Below are 23,844 nucleotides of genomic sequence, written 5' to 3'. Positions count from 1 at the left end.
TGCTTATCGGTTCTTAATCTGTGATTAAAAACTACACCTTTTTCGACTTTAAAACCTCTTAACATTGAAAATAAACTGTTCATTAAACATAAATTAATCTTTCCTCAGGGTTTCAACTTTGTGCCATGAACCTTTCCTTGTTTGTGAAACTATTCCTCACAGAATAATGCTTTTTAAAGATATAAAATACAGGGGCCAGCACAAATAATGCCCCTTTTTATTATAAAATCTTTTATTACAAAATCATAAGCATGTAATTGTGGAACATAACAATATCACACTCAAGCACCAGTATAAGATATTTTAGGTGAAATGTTCAAATTAAAACTATAAATTATTACACCCATATTATTACCCTCCAACCACACTCAAGCAGGTGTTACTCTGCCAGACCCTGTATAGATAGTACTATAAAGGAAACCAATTATATGGAAAGTCAAATTTTAAAAATGGTTTGTGGTATAACATGTAAGCTTAAGGAAGTAAGATCTAGCAGATCTAACAATGACCATAATTTCAAGTAGTGATGAGAGTAAAAGGTACTTCAAGATCTACCACATCTGTAAAGTGATAGGAAAATACCTGTGATTTCTGTTCACGATCATGGGCGCTGCTAGTACTAGTGTGGTTTGTTGCCTAACTTCATAAAGGAAATACTAAATTACATTTGAAATTAGTACAAATAAGGATGCAATTTTTTCCCATCCAAGTTCCTAGATTCCTGAATTGTACTCACTAAAGCACACATGCTTTACAGTTCATGAATACAGACTATTATTTTTCTCCAAGATAATTTTAATGTGAAAAACTCTGTACAGCAGAGATAGCATTTAACATGAGTCCTCCGGCCTCCTAAACAGAACTGCCATACACACAAGGGAAAATAGTTTGGCCTCAGTAAAAACAGACTGTATAGTCAAATTCCAAGTATAAAAGACGGGCCTCCCGTTATAATTTGAGTTGATTCCTGAACACAGCCCTCACGGTCACAGAATAGGACCAGTGATACTGCTCTCAAGGGCCCTGCTTCATGTTATCCTTATGTTAAAGGCACAATTCTCTGATCTCAAATTTTGTATTAAAAAAAAGCTTATTGACCTAAATTAAGTTTTAATAAACAGAACTAGTAACAGAAACATCCTAAATAGATTCTGGAGAAGTAGGAAACCTACCTGGAGCCAAAGAGAACAAAAACTATCCCTTAGGGACTTTATTTTGGATTTTCACAGAGATGTCACCATGGGGAACCAGAAATAAATGTATCAGGTAGATAAAATATTTAGTAATTCCATCAAGTTAAGGCAAGCAGTCTTTGGAATTAACATTTACATTGTTTTTATCTCTCAGTTTCCTATAGACAGTACTCCCTAAGGATGTATTTTCCTACAATATAGCTCCATTGCTACTACGATATCAAAACAGTTCATAGGAATCTCTTTCACCCAAGGCTCCAAATGTTTATTCCCTAACCACCAATCCTCTCACATACAAACATTACCCAGTAAATGAATAAATAACCTAAGGCTTCCGAGGATCGCATTGGGCTTTTATACCTGCAGATCTAGTCCAAAATTTGAATACCCTGAACATACTTGCCAACAGCTAAGCATGCTCTTAAAATTAATACCTATTGTGTTATTTAGAATCTGCCAATAGCCAACATCCCCCCTAAACAATTTTCTGCTAATGACCTTGATTTCCTCAAATAAAGCATATGTAGTAAATAGCCATCATAAAAGTACTAGAAAATGTCTGAAATGCCATTAGATTTTATGGAACCATTCAATTAAGAAAATATAAAAACTTAAGCTTGCTGCCTTTTAAAGTTAACACACTCAAAAAAGAGTACACAGAGAGTTGTTTCATAAACTTCATTCTCTTCCAATGCTTTTGCTGTTTACAGTGACGTTTCACGTTTTAGTTCCTTGCAGCATTCTTCATTTTGATCTTCGTTTGTATCGGATGACTGGGTTTTCAGGGGTGTGAATCATGGTTGTATAATTCACAGTGGGGAAATATCCATCAATGAGATCAAATTCATATAGGCGAAGCATAGTGGACCAAATTGTCTTGATTTGCACGTAGGCAAAATTCTCCCCAATGCAACGATGACGCCCTGTAAAAAAAGTTTTCATAAGAATCAGCTGAAATTCTTTCTCACTTTTAGCCTGCAGTGATGTAATTTGTTTAGCCACAGTTTAGGTGAAGAACAGATACATAGATATTATGATAAAAAGACATTCTTTTCACATAAAACAAGAATATAAACAGTTAATAAAAATCCCAGGAGATTTTCAACACATTTTTAGTAGAAACAGCATTGGGTAACTATAAAATGACTTTTCCAATCACTTTTTTGAAACTTAACATTTATCTAAGTTAAATATATGAAAGGTTTGAAATACATGATACTAGTTTGGCAATATACTAGAATATTCTTACCTTCTCTCCCAAGAGAGTGCTAGTTAAAAGTCAATATAAACCTTCCAATCAATGCCATTACAAATGATAGTAGAATAAAAAGTCATTTAATAAACCCAGAATGGAAACAGATCAAAATTTGAAAGGTCATATACAGACCAAAACTGATAAACTGATTCTAAAATGAATATGGAAATGCAAAGGACCTAGGGTATATCCAAAACGATCCTGAAAAAAACCAAGTTGAAGCACTTAAACTGACTTCAAATCTGACTTCAATACTAAAGGTACAACAACTGTGATATTGTTAATTTGTAGTAAGAAATGCATTTGGTCTTACATTGTTGGCACAAAGCTCCTCACACCCTTGGAACTTCTTAAATGAAAAGAGGTGACTTTTGGAAGGCCCCTCAGGGAGGGAGAGGAGCTGGAGGTTGAATTACTCACAAATGACCAATGACTTAGTCATGCCTATGTGATGAAGCCTCCACAAAATTCCTTAAAATGCACGGGCTGTGAGAGAGGCTCCAGGCTGATGAACACATGGAGGTGCTGGGAGGATGGCACCCCACAGAGGCTGTGGAAACTTGTGCCCTGGCCCCATACCTTGCCCTATGCATCCCTTCGATGAGAATGCTCCTGAGTTGTATCTCCAGTTCAGTAAGTAAACTCTTTTCTGAGTTCTCTGAACCACTCTAACAAATTATGGAACCCCAAAGAGGGGAGTGACAGAACTTCTGATTTATAACTAGTTGGTCAGAAGAACAGGTGACAAGTGGACTTGCATCTGGTATCTGAAGTGGGGGGCGGGAGTGGTCTTGTGAGACTCAGCCTTTAACCAACGGGGTCTGTGTTAACTTTGGGAAGAGAATGTCAGAATTGAACTGAATTGAGGGAACCCAGATAGTGTCTGCAGAGAATTGGTGTGGGGAAAGTCCCCGCACATTTTGCAAAAATGTTCCTATTAGGAAAAGGAAAGATATCTGTAAATAAAGTTCACATGGCTTATTTTTGTTTGTTCTGATAACATCTGACAAGCTCTCCTAAGAACAAATATTTCAAAGGTAAATATTTTCATGCAAGATCAGGCTGGTTCCAGGTGGTATGGCCATAGCCTAAATAAATACATGCATCTTACCAGCTCCAAATGGCACATAGGCAAACTTCTCTGCAGATGCTGGATTGTCCCCTAAGTAGCGATCAGGCTTAAAGTCCAGGCGTTCATTCCATGAGTCTTTAAGCCTTTGATTGACAGTGGGAGAGACACACACCTGATGTCCTGGAGGAATGGTATACCCTGCCACCACCTGCAAATGAAAGCAAAAAGTTTCATTAATTTTAAAATATTCTACCAAATAATCAGGTCATTGTATAATAAAGTAGTAATATATATCAAATATACATATATTTAAAAACTAGATGATAGGCCAGCAAAAAATTATTTAAGTCAAGATGATTTCCAAATTACCCAAAATTGGGCTACAAATATATACACAAATAAAAAATGTCTCAGAGGTAGGGGTGGGAGTTCAAGGAGTCTCATAATCTCATTTTTATACTTCCATAGTTAAAATTTTTTTATAACAAAACTTTTTTAAAATAAAAAATACATCTGTTTGAAAAACCCTAATTGTTGAATAAAAATGCAGGAAACAGATTAGTTTGTATACTGTCTGCAATTATGTGAAAATATATGCTTAGAACGTATAAAATTTAAAATTAGGTAGAAGTGGTGGTTATTCTACTCTTTTAATTTCCAGAACTCTCTTTCTGGAAATCATCTTCCTGATAAATTAAAATTAAGGGCACACAAGAGGAGATGTGGCTCAGAGACCCACCTGAGGAGTTTTGGCCATTCTCATCATGGTCATGATCGGGGGCCGAAGCCGTAATGTTTCTTTTATACAGCGATCGAGTAAATTGAGGTCCTTGAGCTAAAAAGAGAAAATACTCCCTGAGTTTTACAAATACTGAACATACTTAAACAGTATTTTAACTTAAATATTATTTTATAAATTAAATTTTATTTAATTTTGAGTTAAAATTATTTTTTCTGGGTTATTACAAAATAGCTTATATTCTGAGTAGAAGTGCAGAGGTCCCCGGTTCAGGGTAGCTGGGATTATCTTGTTCCATCACTGTCCACGGTCAACAAGGGAAAAGAGGGCAGAAGAGCAGGGAGAGAGGTGATCACCCTGAAGAATGGCATAGTAAAGACCCACAAAAATTCATCTAAAATAAAAATAATAGCAAAAATCATCAATGCTGGCTCTATAAAAACCTGTACACAAATGTTTAGAGCAGAATTATTGACAATAGCCAAAAGGTAGAAACAACCCAAATGTCCACCAGCTATCGAATGGATGAACAAATGTGGTATGTCCAGATGATGGGCTGTTACTAGGCAATAAAAAAGACTGAAGTACTCATACATCCCACAACACAGATTAACCTTGAAAACACACCAAGTGAAAGAAGCCAGTCACAAAAGACCACATATCATGTGAATGTGGTCATTTATAGGTACGAAATGCCCAAAAAAGGCAAATCCACAAAGACAAAACACATGAGCAGTTACCGGGGGCCTGGCACAGGAAAATGGGGAGTGACTACTGACATGCGTACTGGCTCGCTTTTGGAAGTGATGTATATGTGCTAAAATTGAGATGATTCACAACTATGAATACATTTAAAAACCAATAAACTGTATACTTTAAATGAATGGATTTTACGGTATATGAATTATGTATCAAGCTACTAAAACTGACTCAAAAAGAACATATGAGTAAGCCCGTAACAAGTCAGACACCGAAGTAGTAACCAGAAACTTTCCACAAAGAAAAACAGACGCAGATGACTTCTCTGGGGAACTCTATTAGACATGTCAGAAAGAATTACCACCAATCCTTCTCAAACTCTTCCAAAAATGAAAGAGAAGGGAACACTTCCAAACTCGTAAGAGATGTGTATTACTCTGATACCAAACCTATCAAAGATATCACATTAAAACTACTGATCAATATTCCTCATAAACATAGATGCAAAAATCCTCAACAAAATACTAGCAAATCAAATCCAGCATTAGGACATTTTAGCAAGGACTATGGGGAATTTTCAAAAAAAAAAAGCTAGTCAAATTAAGCTATAGTACATAGAAAATTTCAAATTGTCCCCTTCATTTTTATATATTTCTAATTATTTTCACCCATTCCCACCCCCTCCTCTTTGGTAACCATCACCTTGCTCTCTGTTACCTATGGGTCTGTTTATTTTGTTTATTCATTTGTTTTTTCAGATTCCAATATAAGTGAGATGGATCACACAGTATTTGTCTTTCTCTGCCAGACTTATTTCACCTAGCATTGTATCCTCTGGGGCTATCAAATACCCATTTGTCACAAACTACAAGATTTCATTCTTTTTTTTATTGCTGAGTAGTATTCTATTATGTGTATGTATGTGTGTGTATATGTATCTCAAATCATCTTTATTTAAATATTGATAGATATCTAGGTTGCTCCCATATCTTGCCTATTATAAATAATGCTGTAGTAAACATAGGGGTGCATGTATCTTTTTGAATTAGTGTTTTTGTTTTCTTCAGCTAAATACCCAGAGGTGGTACTGCTGAGTCATGGCAGTTCCAGTCTTAATTTTTGAGGAACCGTCACATTGATTTCCATAGTGGCTATGCCAGTTTACAATCCCACCAACAGTGCATGAGGGTTCCCTTCTCCCCACATCCTCACCAGCACTTATTTCATCTAAATTCATCTAATTTAGGGATTGGCTTTTTGGCGATAGCCATTCTGACAGGTGTGAGGTGGTATATCTATCATTATCATTTTGAGCTACATTTCCCTGATGGTAGTGATGTTAAGCATCTCTTCATATATCTTGGTCACGTGTATATCCTCTTTGGAGAAGTGTCTACTCAGGTCCTCTACCCATATTTTAATCAGATTGCTTGTTTTTTTGGTGTTAAGTTGTATGAACTTATAAACTGTGTATATTAACGCTTTGTTGGATATATCATTTGCAAATACCTTCTGCCATTCAGTAGGTTGTTTTTTCGTTTTGTTAAGGGTTCCCTTCATTGTGCAAAATCTTTTTAGTGTGATGTACCATGTATACTTTTGCTTTCGCTGCTCAAGTTGTTCCCTTTAAAATTAAGCCACAGATACTCTTAGATAAGGCAGCAATTTAAATGAAAATCCAACAAACCTGGTCATATGTTAAAGGAGGCAGATTCTCTCCACAGACTGTTTTCTGTTCTAAATAACATTTTTCTTGAAGTGTCTTATCTCTGGCCAAAAAGAAGCCCATCCAGGCACTGGTGGTCGAGGACGTGTGCTGCCCAGCCAAGAGCAGTCCGATGAGCATGCCCGCCACCTCGTCATCCGTCAGGGGGCGCCCATCCCTGGGGAATGCACCACACACACAAGGTTAATACGGTCATTGGTAGACGCGTTTCACACCTCAAACTTTAAATAAAGGGTCATAATGAATTAATGTTTCAGGTATAACACTCTCCTGCATTTGCCCATCAGGGAAAAAGAGGCAACCAGTAGAAAACAGGATTTTGAATACAAAAAACTTCATTGCAGTTTCCTAGCAAACTTTTCACCACGTGCAGTCCCTAGGATGCCAGTGAGATACCCGATCCCAGTAATTTACGTCTCATCCATTTAAGAAGTCCAAAGGTCACAGTTACTAATTCTGCCAGCATCACTCCTTTTTAACAGGAGACAGTATTTAACTAGGTTTTAATGTGTAATCTCCTGCTTCAGCTTCATATGTGAACTGAACAGCTCTTACTTGTAAGTAGAATCTAGTAAAGTTTGGAGAATGTCATCAATTTTTTCTTCTGACTGTCTGCGCTTCTGGATTGCCTTATAAAAAATATTCTTGATCTCTCGATGAGCTCTGTCTCTGCGTCTGTAATTCAAAGATGAAAGTAACTTCAAAAATAAAGCAATGTTTTCTGGCATCAAATTCCTTTTGAAAATAACCAGGACCTAGCTTAAAGCAATCTTATCTAACAAAGGACTCTAAAATAATTGACAGAACTGAGAACCCAGAGGAAAAAAAGATACCATGAAAAACACCTATTTTTAGGAATTTCTTGGGTCCCTAAGGGCAAAAATTGTGTTTTAATATGTAGATCCCTGATCCTTAACACAGGCCTGTGATCTCACAATGGGTCTAAAACAAGACTCAGATGAATCTTCCTTTAGAATCATTTTAACAGAGAGCACTAAGCTTTTTAGGTTAACACAAAATTCCAATTTTAAATTAATTCTTAAAGCAGATGGACAGTCACTCTGGTTCTTCTAAGATTTAGAACATGGCTACAGCATACAGGATTTGATTCTACTGTTCATTTTCTGAGACATCAAAGTTCTATAGGGGTTAAAAATAAGAATACAATCAGAAAACAAACTTCAACTCCCAAAATTTTACCTTTGAAAGAGGGTGCTCACTAGGTAATGGGTACTGTGTTTTACATGAATTACCTACATTGACCTCCTGTGAGGTAAAAGCTTTTATCCTCACTTCACAGCCAGCTCACAAGGGAGCCAAAATTTAAAACCAGGCGCTCTGACTCCCTTGCCTCCGTCTTAATCAAGCCTTCTAATGAGCAATTCCCACCTTGCTTCATTTTTAAGACTGTTTACAGAGGATAATAGGGGCAGAAGGAAAGAGGAGGTTGAAATTTAACAGTATGAACATATCAGAGCCATGAAAACGTAAAGCCTGTTTAAGAAAATGAATGGACCAATTTGGTTGATCAGTTGAACCAGGTAAGACAGAGAGAGACTGGGCTGGCGAGACTGGTGAAGGGCCTATCATACCAAGCACAGGAATTTCTGACTCCATCCAGGAGACAGGGAAGGTGGAAATAGGCTGCAAGCACGTTCATGGAGAACCTACCCCAGGTCCAGAGCTGTGCTGGATATTCTAACATAACATGGACAAAAGTATTTGGAAAACTGCAAAGCTCCCTACAAATGTAAGGTATTATGAGTTCCAAATACTCAAGACCCTCACCTAGCTCTCCCTTCTACTCCCACCCCTCTTCATTCTGTCAGGACATAGAAGTGGCAGACACAGAAGGAAAAGTAACAACTCCACTCTTCTCCATCTCTCATCTGAACACAGAAGAATCAACAAAGGTACAGAAAGCCTACTAATATGCAAGGCACTAAGCCATACACCAAGTCCTACAAGCAGTATTTCTTTGTCACAGATGGTCCCCACCATTTAGGTGATCAAACTATAGTTGACAAGGAGACAAAGAGAAAATTAAAGAAAAGCATTAATACTTCAAACAAAAAAAAAAATTCAGAATATATTACAAAATAGTCAAATGCTCTCAAACGAGTGCTCGTAGGACCATATCACATTTCAGTAGAGTTTAGAGACTTACCTGAGTACAAAGAATGCATCTGAGTTCTTTGACAGAGTTTAAATAGTAGGTTATAAAATATTAGAACAGAGAGACAACAAATTACCTTTTTAATAAGCTGAAACTGACCTTAAAATGAGCTCACTATATAAAGAAAACCTGTCTTGAATTCTTATAAAAGAACGGGGAGGGGGGCTCATAATCTCCCCAAATCTATTCACTTAATATGTAATTTTTTAATTTTTCAATTACACTTGACATTCAATATTATATTAGTTTCAGGCATACAGCATAGTCATGATGTATTTGTATACCAGCTGACACCAAACATAATTATTATAACATTATTGACTACCATATTCTTTGGACTATGTCTGTTTTACCACATTTTTTGCTTCAAAATATTTTTCCTATTTTCCTCCTGTAAAACCTGGGTGCATTGTATGGACAGATGCACCTAGGTTTTAGAGGAGGAAAATAGGGGAAAAAATTTTGAAGCAAAAAATGTGGTAAAAAAGTGTGTCTTATTATCTGAAAAATGCATTATATTTTCCCTATGCTGTACTACATTAATTACGCTGTGACTATTTTGTAACTGCCAATTTGTACTTCAGTTGTTTAATCTTTATCTCCGTTAACACAAAGCATACCAACACCGTAGTAACTATACAAAGTTAAATCACCAAGGGCAATTTCTTTATCATACCTGAAACTAGGCAAAGGGAGCCAGCCCGGCAACAGCCAAGCTGCATGGCTAAAACCGCCATCCAAATCTGCATACAGTTGTGCCACCTTCTCATTGAGTTGACTTCTGATTTCCTTTCCATGTAAGCAATGGCTGGCTGTTAAAATTATGAGCTCAGAAAGAGCTTCAAACAAATCTAGAGGGGAAAAAGGTCATTCCCATTAATATTACCAAAAATTGTTTTGAAATTTTCTGTTTTCATAGAGATATAAAACTGTGAAGTAAAAGAATGAAAACTTAACTCAAGGACCAACACAGCCCTAGTCATACCATCAAAAAAAGCTTACAGATAGATGTGTGACTACCCCACTCAGCCAAACAGAGGGCAAGATACCAAATGATGGGAAGAAAGCAGCCCACCAACCCCACCCCGCTGGACAGCCAAAACCAATGCCACAAGGGCATCTCTAAACCTCACTCATGAGTCCTTCACCTTGAAAAGATAAAGATAAAAATGAATATTGGTGTCTCAGTCCAAGGTCACAGTATAACAAAAGCAGCAAAAAGTTATTTAGTGCATAAGAGGACAATAAAGAGACGCTTCCCAAGGAATAGCAATCTAAAAACTAAAGAAGGGATTATTCCCAGGTCAAAAGTGGGAAGGTCAGAACTAAAAATGGAAGTCCTGACCATATATATATATATATATATATATATATATATATATATATAAGAGAAAACTATAACTAATCATTAATTCATACAGCCCAACACAGGGACAGATTCATCAGGCAGGCATCATCTGGACGACACTTATGTCATAAAAATTATCCAATCAATGCCATGTTCTTTAATTCCATGTTCACCAAATGAAATTCCAATTATCATCTGGCTTTCCAGTTAAATTTGCCAACAAAATGAAGTTTAGCAAATACTCTGGTATTCTTGGTGCTATAGTTATGTCTCACTTGTATTCGCTAACTTAGCATTCTTGTACACACCAGCTTCTTGTATGGTTAGAAATAGATTCCATCAACCTCAGGTGTATTTTTTTTATCAAGTTTTTTATTCTAAAACCTTTTCTAGAACCAAAGCTTTCTAGAACCTTTTCTAGATCCAGAACATGGTGACCTACACAGAGGTCTCATGGCCCCACGGGCAGATGTTGCCTCCTGCATGAGTGTGACAATTGTCTCTGGAGGCCACACTTCCTGCAGTCCAGTATAAAGACCAGATGCCCAGAATTAACCAAACATTTAGTGCACTCCATAATGCAAGATTGCTTACAATACATTTTAAAAGATTTATACTGGAAAGAGCTAAAGTCAAACTTTTAGTAAAGGTAAAGTAATCCTATGTATTTAAATCTGCTTTTTTTATAGAATAAAGCATTCCCATACAATATTAGATAAATATGGTATTATATATATAATAAAATCGTTTAGACTTTTACTTGCCTATTGGGGGTAAAAAATTATTTTATTTATCTTAAAATGAACTTGCAAAAGTTTTACATTGTTTATTTAAAAATCTAATCATGAACCACTTTATTTTATTTGTATAAATAAGCTGAATAATATACATGCCAATTAATCCATTTTAAGGTTTTGCTAGTGAGCAGCAAAAATCACTTCCTCTCAGGTCTTTTTAATTCCATGATAATCATATCATGTTCTTCCCATTAAATCTAAGATGGTTTTACATTGTTATAGTTTATTTTTCACACATGTACAAACATTCTTACATTTCTAGTTATAGAAAAGTAGAAATATTAGGACAAATCCAAAATCAAAACATTTTACTTACTTCTTTCTCCACTTTCGCCCCAACTCTGAAAGTATTCCTTTGTTTCAGTTTCAATTATAGAAACGTGCTGTCTAAAGTGGGCTATGTTAAGGCCACTTTTTAACATTTTCTTCTGCTCCAAGAAAACCTTAAAAAAATTAAAGGCATACAACATTAAAACACAATTTTGTTTTATCACAAGATCCAAGATCCAGGGGGTATTGGTGAGGGGAAAACACAGACAATTGTAACTGAACAACAATAAAGTAATTTTAAAAAAAAGATCCAAGATCCATTTTGGGCTCTGATTGAGTAGCTCAGTTGGTTAGAGCGTCATCCCAGTGTGCCAAGGTTGCAGGTTTGATCCCCAATCAGGGCACATACAAGAACCAACCAATGAATGCATAAATAAGTGGAACAAGTTGATGTCTCAGTCTTTATCAAATAAATACAAATTTTAAAAAAATTTCACCCTGGCTGATGTGGCTTAGTGAATTGAGCACCAACCAGCCTGTGAACCAAAGAGTCACTGGTTCAATTCTCAGTCAAGGCATATGCCTGGGTTGTAGGCCAGGTCCCCAGTAGAGAGCGCTCAAGAGGCAACCATATATTAATGCTTCACTTTCTCCCTCCCTTCTTCTCTCTAAAAATGAATAAAGTCTAAAAATATATATTTTAAAAAGATGTTTGCGTTATAACACTCAAAATAACCTCTAAAAATTGAAAATAAAAATAGTACGAGGATTTTTAAAAACTACACTAGGTATGGGAAACTTAGAGCATTTATGTGTATGTATCTGAAGTAACATATAGAAGACAGCTGTTACACAGGTCCTAAACAAATGATAAATTAGGAATCTCACTTCCTGGCTTCCTTCCTATACACCCTTTTCCCACTTCTGACTCTAGGGCTCCCTTTTCCTATTTTGGTATTTTCTGCCCTTCCAACCCAACCCAGATGCCAGTGCACTCTCCCAAAGGTCCATTATGTTTCAATATTTTAATGTTCCTTCACATATTCTCCTGTTCTATTCCCCAAAAAATGTCATTCCTCACTGACACAATCTGCCAGAGGTTTAATCAGAGGGTTTTCTAGGGCTCTTTTGGCCTTAAGGAGAGCCATCATTTCCCCACAACTCTCCCATCCCCAGAAACAACACCTAATGTCAACTCTCTTAACTACTAGACACTAGGGTACTAGGTAATATGTGATACATTCACAGCCAGAGCACACACTAAGCAACTAGGCCAATTATCTGAATTTTGTTTTACATCAACTTGCAGCACTTTAATATTTGACTTTGGCAGGGAAAAGAAATCACACAAACTTCTAAAGTCAAATATCTCTAGCTCAAAAGAGCTCTTATGCTAGAATTTCAGGCAGGAGTAGGCAGGTAGGAGGCCCTATAATGGGATTTTCTTGTTACCCTCTCAAATCAAATCCCAGTAATCTAAGTCATCATTGATTCCATTTCTTTGTATAGGACAACCTTTAAAATTGCTTAGCCCATACCAACCACTATAAAACAAAATACACATTGTTTGTCAGTTACTCATGGCTTTCCTTTTAAATGTCTCTTGATTCTCAGATTTTTGAACCAGGAAATAAACTGTTTCTACATTTTAAATATATACTATTACACTACTAGCTATAGCCTTTAAAGATTAGGCTTATTTGTCTTGAAAATAACAGTGTCACCTACTGGATTAGGCACATCATACGCAACTCCCTTCCCAAACACAGGTGTGGTCAGGCGACTGTAGACATCTTCTGCATTCAGGTCTTCATTTTTACTATTAAAAAGCAGTGCTGCGGCATCACTCCCCAGAAGATAAGTAAATGTCTTGCCCACCATTGTAAAACTAAACACAGGTCCATACTAAAAAGAAAAAAGTACCCATATTGATGTTACCAAAAAATATATAGCACTAAGACACTAATTTCTTAAATCGCAAAATAACACATTGTTGAAAATGAAAACATTCATAAACCTTAATGCGATTCATCCCCAGTCTTTGTCCAAATTTATAATTATGATCATCCTGTTGCAAATGAAATGTAAATAAAATTTTCTCTTCTGCCTTTTTCAGTTTATATTGAAAAATATTTTCTATCTTACACACAGACATCATAATGTTAATAATTAAACATTCTTTCATTATTAGACATGGGTCTAATAATGTCTAATAATAGGTCTAGACATTCCTTTATATTCTAAGAAATATCTAAGAATACAGATTTTTCTTCCCATTGGTTAAAGATAAATTTACAGGAGTAGCTAAAGGATATGACCTTCCCTAAAGTGTTTGCTATGTGAAGACACCAGAACTTTATTTAGTTATTAATTTTACCACTTTCTTACCAACAATGTGCTTCAGTTTTCCTCATCTATAAAATGAGAGTAACAGCAAATACTTCACAAAACTGTTGTCAAGGTTAAATAAATTAACACAGATATATTAGAGAACATTATATAAATTAGAGTGTATATATATAATATGTATGTATTATATGCATATTACATATTAGAAAATATATATATATGCACACATATATATTAGAGTACCTTGGCCAGAATAAAATTATACATATTTCTTTTATTATTATTATGACTAAAAGCATTGACTTGGAAATGAAACCATATGTAAATCCTAGCTTGGCCCCTGGCTAGCAGGGAGCCTCAGAACAATTATATAACCTGTTTCTCAGTTTTATCACCTATATAATGAATATACCTGAAGATATTTGTTGGACTTCAATGAGATAATCTATATAAAGCACTAAGTACTGGTACAAAGTTAAATGTTTTATAATTATTAATATAATAAGAAGAAAAGAGAATAGGATTATATAGCCATAAATAGGTTTGTATGTTTGAAATTGGGAACATGAGATAGTTCCCATTGATGGTTTTTAATTTCTTTTTAAAGGGGACACAGAGTTACCTGCTTTGATAGAAAAGTAGGAAGATTCAGAAATTTATAAAAATAAAGATTTGAATTAGTCACTGTGGAAAGTGGGAAAGTAACCCAACCACAAAAACATAATAGGATTGTTGAGCAGTGTTCAAAAGTCATTCAAGGTAGGCAGGCAATCATGAAATTAGGAAGGAATTAATCTGGTGCAAGGAAGGAGAAAAATGACTAACAGGCTCCCTCCGAGGTTGGGGTTTTATCAGATAAACATAATGTAAAGATCCAGGGGCAAGGATAATAAAGTACTGGCAAGAGTATACTCCAATGATGAACCATGGTCCAAACTGGAAAAAGAAGGAAAGTAAAGAAAGAAGGCTGATCTACCAGGACAAAGTAAATGGAACAACAGACAGGAAGATCTACTGAGGTCAACAAATGGTTATAGCAGAAGGAGCTGCACAGGCAACTCCAGGAAAAGAAGTTGCAGTCTAAGAACAGGATCTCTACATTCACACTGTGGAGGTAAAATAGTTAGAAATGATGACAAGTTCTAAGTGGGAACGGGGAGTAAATGGCTGAAATGGTAGGAGACAGCTCACTAGGGAGGAACACAAATATCTGAGTGGCCATAGTGTTGTGTGGGTCATTCAAGTAGAACTGAAGTTATAGAAGATGTGTATAGTGCAGGTTAGAAAATTCCACAGATGCATGGTTAAGAAAAAGAAGGGTCAATTACTATTAATTTAAACTGTGATCAGTGAATACAAAATTTATGCCAGTGGTTTTCAAACCATAGTTGCTAGAACTGTAAGTTTCCTCAATGGTATCTCAGCGATCACCCCCAGGATGTGGGAGAAATTAAGAGGGCCCCTCCAGCTCTTACACAGGAGCAGCTCCAACTTTCCTATCCCTGGGATAAGATTACTATCACAACTTTTTCTTAGTGTTCTGCCATGTAAAAGTTTCAAAAGCACTAGTTTCTTTTTCTCTAATTATTTGGAAGACTTACCTTCTCATATGCATTTTCTAGGAATTCAATTGGACTTTTCCCAAATGCTATGGCATGCCCAAGGAATGGAATTGGAGAGAAAATGTATGGTGGACTTTTCTGCAAGAGAAAACAAAAAACTTTCAGTTCACATTTTATTTTGAGAGAAAAATCCAACTCTGATTGGTGTGGCTCAGTTGGTTGGGCATTGGCCTGCAAAGCAAAAGGTCGCCGGCTCAATTCCCAGTTAGGGCACACACCTGCACTGTGGGTTCAGTCCCAGCATGGGGCAGTATGAGAGGCAACCAATCAATGTTTCTCTCTCACATCGATGTTTATCTCCCACTCTTTCTCCCTCCCATGCCCTCTCTCTAAGAATAAATAAACAAAATCTTTTAAAAAGAGAGAGAAAGAAATCCCATTCAGTTTCATGACCAAACAAATGAAATTTGCTATTAAAATGAAAAATTTATCCAAAAATGAAGCTTCAAAGTAATAAAGAAAAGCCAAAATGCAAATATCTTAGGAGAGCATCTACAGTAAAAAGAAGAGAAACTCAAACCATGGTGTAAGATAAATGACTAGACAAACACAAAGGCATTGCCATTATAAATGCTGAACACTATCCAGAATGTGTCCAATACTATTACTGGTGGCTCTAGGCAACTTTCCCAATCACAAATAGCAAAACAAAAAAACAACAAAAATAAAACCAACAGAAAAATCAAACTGCAGTTTCTTCACTACTTATTCCCACTACCACTCACAATTTTAGTCCCAGAGTCTTGCCATAAGTATAGAAAAAGCCCCGGCTGATGTGGCTTAGTGGATTGAGCACAGGCCTGTGAACCAAAAGAGCCAGTTCTATTCCAAGTCAGGGCACATGCCTGGCTGCCTGCCAGGGCCCCAGTAGGGTACAAGAGGAAACTGATCAATGTGTCTCTCCCTCTCTTTCTCCCTCCCTTCTGTTTCTGAAAATAAATAATAAAATTTTAAGTATAGAAAAAGACAAACAGTAACTTGAGGTACAGATATATGGGATATGTAAAAGAAGTGACATTTATCAGCAAACAGAACACATCTCACACTTCTCTCAGGGCAAATGAACTACATCCACTGATTTTAAAGAGAGAGCAGATCCACTCCAGCAGGAACTCTCGGGCATTCACTATGAAAGGTACTTTAGATGCCCCAAAATGAGACTTATAAATTACAACATTAAGTCTCCTGGAAATCAAACTTTCAATGATGAAAAGGCATAAGACTCCTCAGATCTTCGGTGGCCTAAAAATAGTAAGGAACACTACCCGCTCACTCTTCAGATAACGGTAACAGCAATCTTAAGTACTAAAGCTACCTTTCTTTCCAAAGATAAATACCACTTCCTCAAAAATCCCCCGAGCAGGAAAAATAATGATATTAACTGCCTGTTATGGTTCAAACTAGTTGTTGGCTGATTAAGGATGCATTTATCAAATACAGAAGTATGAAGCCAGTGGTCAATAAAGCCACAAAATTTGAGAAACTGCTCTTATTAGCATCATAGGAAGGTCCCTACAGCACTCCAGTCACTCTCACTCTACCAAACTGAACACATCCCTCTTTATAAATTGCCATCAAGGGCAATGCCACAGCCCACAGGACACTGAACCACACAAGGGCAGTTCCCAGGATGACGGCCAACAGGGCTACAGCTGCCAAAAGCATGGCCACCTGGAGCCCCACCAGACCCGCAATACTCCTATGGCGCCCAATCCGGCTACTAGAGCACTCAGCGCCACACCATTAGTAGCACGGGTTCCGCGGCCAGCAGAATTACTGTGACCACAAAAGCGGCAAGCACGACCCCGGCCAGGACCAGACACGCGGCCACCACCAGAATAAGGGCCACCACCACCAAGGCCAGTAGGGCTAGGTGAGTGGCGGCTACCCCTAGACCTCCTATACGCCCACCGCCAACGCTCAGGTGAGCACAGCTGCAGTCGCCGCCCCCGCTAGCCCTTCCGCCTCCAGAGTCCCCGTGTACCCTTCCCCAGGACCCCGGGAGTGCACGTACCGCCCCGGCCGGCAGCGGGGTAAGGTGGCCGATGGCAAAGCGAAGCAGGTAGACCAGGCTGAGCGTGAAGGCGCAGGAAATCAGTAGCATGGATAGCAGGCTGCCGCCCGTCACTTGCTCCATCGCCTGCCCCAGCACTGACCCTCCCGCCTGCAGTAAACCCAGCAACGCCATCCTGGCCGTCGCCGCCGCTTCGGTCTGCCTTAGATGCTGGAGGCCGAGGTCGCCACCGGTCCTCCGAACAGACCGTGCGGCAGAAGCCGGCAGATGGGTGTTCCGAGGCGGCCCCGGCCCCTAGGTCTCCCACAAAACTCAGCCCCACCCCCTACTCCCGGCCACCGCGCGCACCACCCTGTGCGTCACAGAAAGGGGCGGGATCAGCCCCGGCCACGCCCCCATCGGGACTCTATAACACCGAGGTCTCCTTACGCCTGGATTGAGGGCTTTAAGAAGCAGCCTGCACCTATGGCGTAGGTGGTACAGAGACGGAGTAGAAGGTGAGTTTAAGACATCATCCTCTGTGTGCTCAAGCTGAGGGGTGCCAGGGCACTACTCTGGAAGAGCTTGGCGGAGGGATTTCAGAACGAGCATTGCGCTTGTCCAGCAGGCAGTGGCGCGGTCTCTGATTGCTCCGCGGCAGGGTGAGGTGATCTCAGTCTATCGCGCGTCAGTGGGGCGGGTGGCTTGAGCGCCGCCCCCTGCCTGGGCGCTGGGACGGCCACACCTGACCCAGCTCCAGAGTCAGCTCTTGGAGTCTCAGGAAGACAACCCCAAGTAGACGCCTAAAGGAAGATTGTGAAAGACGCCCACACAAGTGTGTAGGACGATGAGGTCAGCCCCCAAACCCCAATGAAAGCAAGTCTAACAGGTATTAATGTATGGCCATAAAGATAGCAGATCTTGGTTATTAGCTCTGCTGGGTTATACAGCAACAAGCTTTCCAAAATAAATTTTTATGTTATACTAACATAACATAAAACAAAATAGGCTGTCGTAACCTATTTGAGCCAATAATTCCTACTTATTCTGGCCATTTAGCGGGAGTTAATCCTGCTACCAGATCTCATCCGCTCCTGTGGTTTCAAATAAGCATGAGTATAAAATGACTACCAAATTCAATCCCCCTTCCAGATTACTATCACGAGCTCACGGCCAGATGTGTTGATTTACTCAGTCAACACTGAGAGCTAGATATTATGCTAGGTACTGGGGATACAGCAGCGAATGGGAAAATTGCAAGGGAATTTCCTCAGGGAAAGAGCAGGAATAGCCAATTGCCTGCTGGACACCCTCTTCCGGGGATCTAACATTCATCTCCTGGTCAGTAAATCCAAAACTACACCCATTATCCCCTCCCAGGCTCTTTCAACTTTCCCCTCCTGTGATCACTGCTTACCTCGTTGCTTCATGCCTCCCATCTATCTCATCAGTCACCAGGTGCTATCACACCCATTTAAACGTTTCTTCACGTCCTCTTGCTGCTACACTATCCTACCTAGGCTCCATGTCCATGCTTGTCTTTGATCTGTCCTCCCCACTGCTGCTATTTCTTGTATCACTAAAGCTATGTTGTAATCATCTCCATAGCTTTCCTCTATTAGAAGATGAAATTGAGGATAGGAGTCATTGTTTTTATATTGTTTATCCTAATACCTACCATAGCTGGTCTCAAAGAAGTAGTCCATGGCCCTTTGGGAATCCCCAGGACCCTTTCAGTCGTCTGCAAAGTCAGAGCTCTTTATAAAAATACCGTTACTTACTTTTTTACTACTGTAAAATCAATAGTAAGTACAACTTCTGGGGCTTTAGCGCAAATCAAGAGCAATGGCACCAAAGTCTACTAGTCATTATTCTTCACTACCATGCACTTGAGTAGGAAAAAAATTGCCTGTTTCACTTAAGAATGTCCTTGATGAAGTTGGGAACATTCATTTTACTAAAGTTTAACTATTGAGTATATGTATTTTTGCTTTAAAGAACAACTGACAAACTTATCGTCATTCAGATTTGGGTACTTAACAGACATTTCTTGAAAAAGAAGTCAGCCCTTCCTTTCAAGGAAAACTGCCAGCAATATTTCTTGTCATGATAAAATTAAATCTTTCAAATAAAAATTATTTTAGAAAACATATATCTAGGACTGTGAACTTAACAGCTTACTAATTCTTGAGGCTTTTCTACAGAAGAAAATTTAATAACAAATAGATTTTGTATAATAAAATGTGTCAAGATATTGAATCTTTGCATAATTCAGTGAACAAATATTTTCAAATGACTAATACACAATGTTACAAAATCAAGCATGTGTGAAACATCCATTTAAAGTATGTTAGACCAATAGATTTTCACAGAATATGAAAAGTTCATTAATATAGTTTCTGATTGTACATTGCAATGACTACTACTGTGAAGAGGAATACGTATAATTATCTGAAAATTTTATCAAAATATTTCTCACTTTTCTGACTATACGTCTGTGTGAAGCTACATCTCTTCAATATACTTCAACCAAAACAATATAGATAGCACAATAAATTGAACACAAAAGCACATGAGATTTCAAATGTCTTCCACTAAGCCAAGCATTAAAGAGATTTGCAAAGATCTAAAACAATGCCACCTTTCTGTCTATTTTTTGTTTTGGTTTTTGTTTTTTAAATATATTTTATTGATTATGCTATTACAGTTGCCCCATTTTCCCCCCTTCACTCCCCTCCATCCTGCACACCCCCTCCCACCTACATTCCTGCTTTAGTTCATGTCCATGGGTCATACATATAAGTTCTTTGGCTTCCACATTTCCTATACTGTTCTTACCCTCCCCCTGTCCATTTTCTACCTACCATCGATGCTACTTATTCTCTATACCTTTTCCCCCTCTTTCCCCCTCCCACTCCCCTATTGATAACCCTCCATGTGATCTCCATTTCTGTGGTTCTGTTCCAGTCTAGTTGTTTGCTTAGTTTGTTTTTGTTTTTGTTTTAGGTGTGGTTGTTAATAATTGTGAGTTTGCTGTCATTTTACTGTTCATATTTTTTATCTTCTTTTTCTTAAATAAGTCCCTTTAACATTTCATATAATAAAGGCTTGGTGATGATGAACTTCTTTAACTTGACCTTATCTGGGAAGCTCTTTATCTGCCCTTCCATTCTAAATGAAAGCTTTGCTGGATAGAGCAATCTTCGATGTAGGTCCTTGCCTTTCATGACTTGGAATACTTCTTTCAAACCTGTTCTTGCCTGCAGGGTTTCTTTTGAGAAGTCAACTGATAGTCTGATGGGAACTCCTTTATAGGTTACTGTCTCCTTATCTCTTGCTGCTTCTAGGATTCTCTCCTTCATTTTTATCTTGGCTAATGTAATTATGATGTGTCTTGGTGTGTTCCTCCTTGGGTCCAACTTCTTTGGGACTCGCTGAGCTTCCTGGACTTCCTGGAAGTCTATTTCCTTTGCCAGATTGGGAAAGTTGTCCTTTATTATTTGTTCAAATAACTTTTCCACTTGTTGCTCTTCCTCTTCCCCTTCTGGTACCCCTATAACTTGGATGTTGCAATGTTTAAATGTTTCCTGGAGGTTCCTAAGCCTCTCCTCATATTTGAATTCTTGTTTCTTCATTCTTTTCTATTTGGTTGTTCCTTTCTTCCTTTTGGTCTTCTCCATTGATTTGAGTCCCAATTTCCTTCCCATCACTATTGGTTCCCTGTGCATTTTCTTTTCATTTTTTTCATCTAATTTGTGATCAAATTCAACCAAGTCTGTGAACATCCTGATAACCAGTGCTTTGAACTGTGCATCTGATAGGTTGGCTCTCTTTGTCGCTTAGTTGTATTTTTTTCTGGAGCTTTGATCTGTTCTTTTGTTTGGGCATTTTTTTTTTTTGTCTTGATGGGCCATTACATTTGAGGGCCTTAGGTGTTCACGAGGGCAGGGAAACCCACGTAGCTTCATTGTGATGCTGTATGTGGCGAAGGGCTCCAAGAGGGAACAATGGTGCTTGCTCTACTCTCTGTCGGCTTTCAGTCACTTGCCCCACTTCCCACAAGTAAAGTGGGCCCTTCTGGTGCTGATTCCTGTGTGGGTGGGCTTGTGTACATTGTAGGACCTTGTGGGTCTCTCCAGTGAACTCACCTGTGAGACTGGGAGTTTCTCCAGCCATGGCCACAACCCCCACAGGTGTTTTCAATCAGCGATTTGAGGCTTTATTTCCCCGCTCTGGAGCTCTGGGTTGCACAGTGTGTCTTGCTCCCCAGTTGTTCCTCCCAATTTATCTGAGCTCAAATGTGGGACCACCCACTCCACCAGCCGCAGCCACTTCAGTCTCACTGGCCAGCTGCAGCCTTGCATGCCCTGACCCAATCTGGTGCTGGGTCTGCCAACCACCACCTTGCCGAGAGTCTTCTGAGCTCCCGTCTCCACCCCTCCTACCAGTCTAAAGGAGTGTGTCTTCTTTAACTCCTTGGTTGTTGGACTTCCATACAGTTCAGTTTTCTGTCAGTTCTTGTTTTTTTTTTATTTTAAATTGTTGTCGTCCTTTTTTTGGTTGTGCGAGGAGGCACTGTGTGTCTACCTACACCTCCATCTTGGCCAGAAGTATGGTTTTGTTTTTTATAAAATACATTATATATGTTAACATGTCATTACTATTTTTAATAAACATTTTCATTTCTCCACTTAATTTGTAATACTGCAAATATATAGATATAAGTATCAAAATATTCAAGATATAGATTAACTTTTTTAATTTAAGGTTTTTATTTTTTAAAGATTTTATTTATTCATTTTTAGAGAGAGGGAAAAGGAGGGAGAAAGAGAGAAACATGATGTGTGAGAGAAACTGTGGTCAGTTGCCTCTCTCACATCCCCAACCAGGGACCTGGAAGGCAACCCAGGCATATGCCCTGACTGGGAATCAAACAAGCAACCATTTTGTCTGCAGGCCAGCGCTCAATCCACTAAGCCAAACCAACCAGAGCAATAATAATAATAATTATGATTTAATAATGATTTTAATTACTTTTAATAATTTGTAAGATTGTGAAAGAGTCTTGAGAAAAAAGCTTGAAAATTGTTGACCTAAAATATGATTTATAGGGTCTTAATTTTTGTTCTCTATGGAACTAAGTTCCATACCAACAGTATGACCTTACTGTGAAATCATTTTAAAGCAAAACCTCTTATTCATTAAAACTTCAAGGTATATGATATAGATTAGTAATTAATAAAATAATACTACTTTCTTTAAAAAAAAAACAAAAAACGTCAAGGTAGTTCCCATTACTTTGTAACCATAGCTTCTATTATTTTAATATAAGTTTTCCAAGGTGTTGTTTCAGAAGTATATCATAAAATTAAAAAGGAGATTATTAATTCACTATGGATTTGACCCTACTATTATCTTATTAGTTGAATATAGTAATTTAGCTTTTTCCTACCTGTCCATACTTCTCATCAGACCACTTTTTTAACATTATTGAAATTAAACTTAATTCCTTATTGTGAACTAAGAGTAGACTGAAATGCTGGATGATTGATGAACAAAGCATCTATGACCAAAGTCAATGTTTCTTTGTTTACATATTTTTAAATGTTTGCTGAAACAGTAAGATGATTGACTGAAAATTAGCTTGGATAATTTCTTCAGGATTTTTTTTTCCTTTCTGTGATCTCCCTCTAACATATTTTGGTGGGAAGGGGAGGATTGTGTGTCCCTCTGACATATTTTTGTGGAAAGGGAAGGATTATATTAAGTTGACTCCTGAATTAGTACAAATTGCAGCCATTTCTCCAGAGAGGTCTCCATTCCAGCTCAGCCTTGAGCCTCTGCTCACTTTCCCTTAACTACTCAGTAAAATGCTACTCCCTGACAGGAAGGGTGATCCCTTAAAATTCCCAAAACCATAGTCTATATGACTATCTACATGAATATGCCTTTACAGCTTTACTGAAGGGATGTAGATAATAAAAGTTTAGAACCCAAGAGAAAAACTAAAATCAGATGCTAAATATGACTATTTCTAAAGTCAAAAGAAAACAAGAAAACATTAAAACAGTTCATGGGGACTGGAAGTTTCCATCATGGACACAGCAATATCTGGTTGTCCTGCCTAAAATTTCTTTCTGTGTCAGTGACAGAGATTTACTTCACTGCTTCTCAGTGAAGGGGTTTTATTTAATTCCTACTGTTAAAAATTTTTATTTAGGAGTGGTGTAATCCCTACCCACAGAGATTATTTCACCATAGGATCCACAGCCCACCCACACCCAAACCCCAACCCTACCCCTCCCCAGTAGGGCAGCTCAGAGCAAAATTATGCAAATTATTTATCTGAGTTTTACAGTAAGAGGAAGTTAAGCAAAACTGTCCCATTTGATACCTCAAGTCTAGGCCATTCAAGTCTGTATACCAGTGTGAAATGAAATGTACATGTGTATTTCTCTTATAGTTTTCTGGAAACTTATGGACCTAACACACATACATGCACACAGATGCACACATGCACTTTAAGGACAAACATTTCTCAGCTCTGTGACAATGCAAGGCCAAGTAAAGGAACATTTTCCTAAATGCAGCTAATTTATACAGAT

The 23,844-nt window shown here is 38.0% G+C and overlaps 1 protein-coding gene across 1 annotated transcript; it reads right to left on the bottom strand.

Annotated features, from left to right (window-relative positions):
- Positions 1–709: 709 nt before the first annotated feature.
- LOC114507716 (lanosterol 14-alpha demethylase) lies at positions 710–17,625 on the bottom strand. Its single transcript, XM_028525681.2, has 10 exons — positions 17,261–17,625; positions 15,226–15,324; positions 13,004–13,180; positions 11,322–11,448; positions 9,537–9,711; positions 7,240–7,359; positions 6,646–6,841; positions 4,260–4,355; positions 3,560–3,728; positions 710–2,116 (listed from the first exon to the last, which is right to left on the bottom strand). The coding sequence occupies exons 1-10, from the start codon at positions 17,432–17,434 to the stop codon at positions 1,938–1,940; spliced, it is 1,512 nt and encodes a 503-aa protein (XP_028381482.1). The 5' UTR covers positions 17,435–17,625; the 3' UTR covers positions 710–1,937.
- Between the last annotated feature and the right edge of the window lie 6,219 nt (positions 17,626–23,844).

The sequence above is a fragment of the Phyllostomus discolor genome, chromosome 10 (assembly GCF_004126475.2).
Source record: "Phyllostomus discolor isolate MPI-MPIP mPhyDis1 chromosome 10, mPhyDis1.pri.v3, whole genome shotgun sequence".
NCBI classification, from domain to species: domain Eukaryota; kingdom Metazoa; phylum Chordata; class Mammalia; order Chiroptera; family Phyllostomidae; genus Phyllostomus; species Phyllostomus discolor.
The sequence above is the reverse complement of the archived record's forward strand: the minus strand, read 5'-3'. Positions and strand labels throughout refer to the sequence as shown.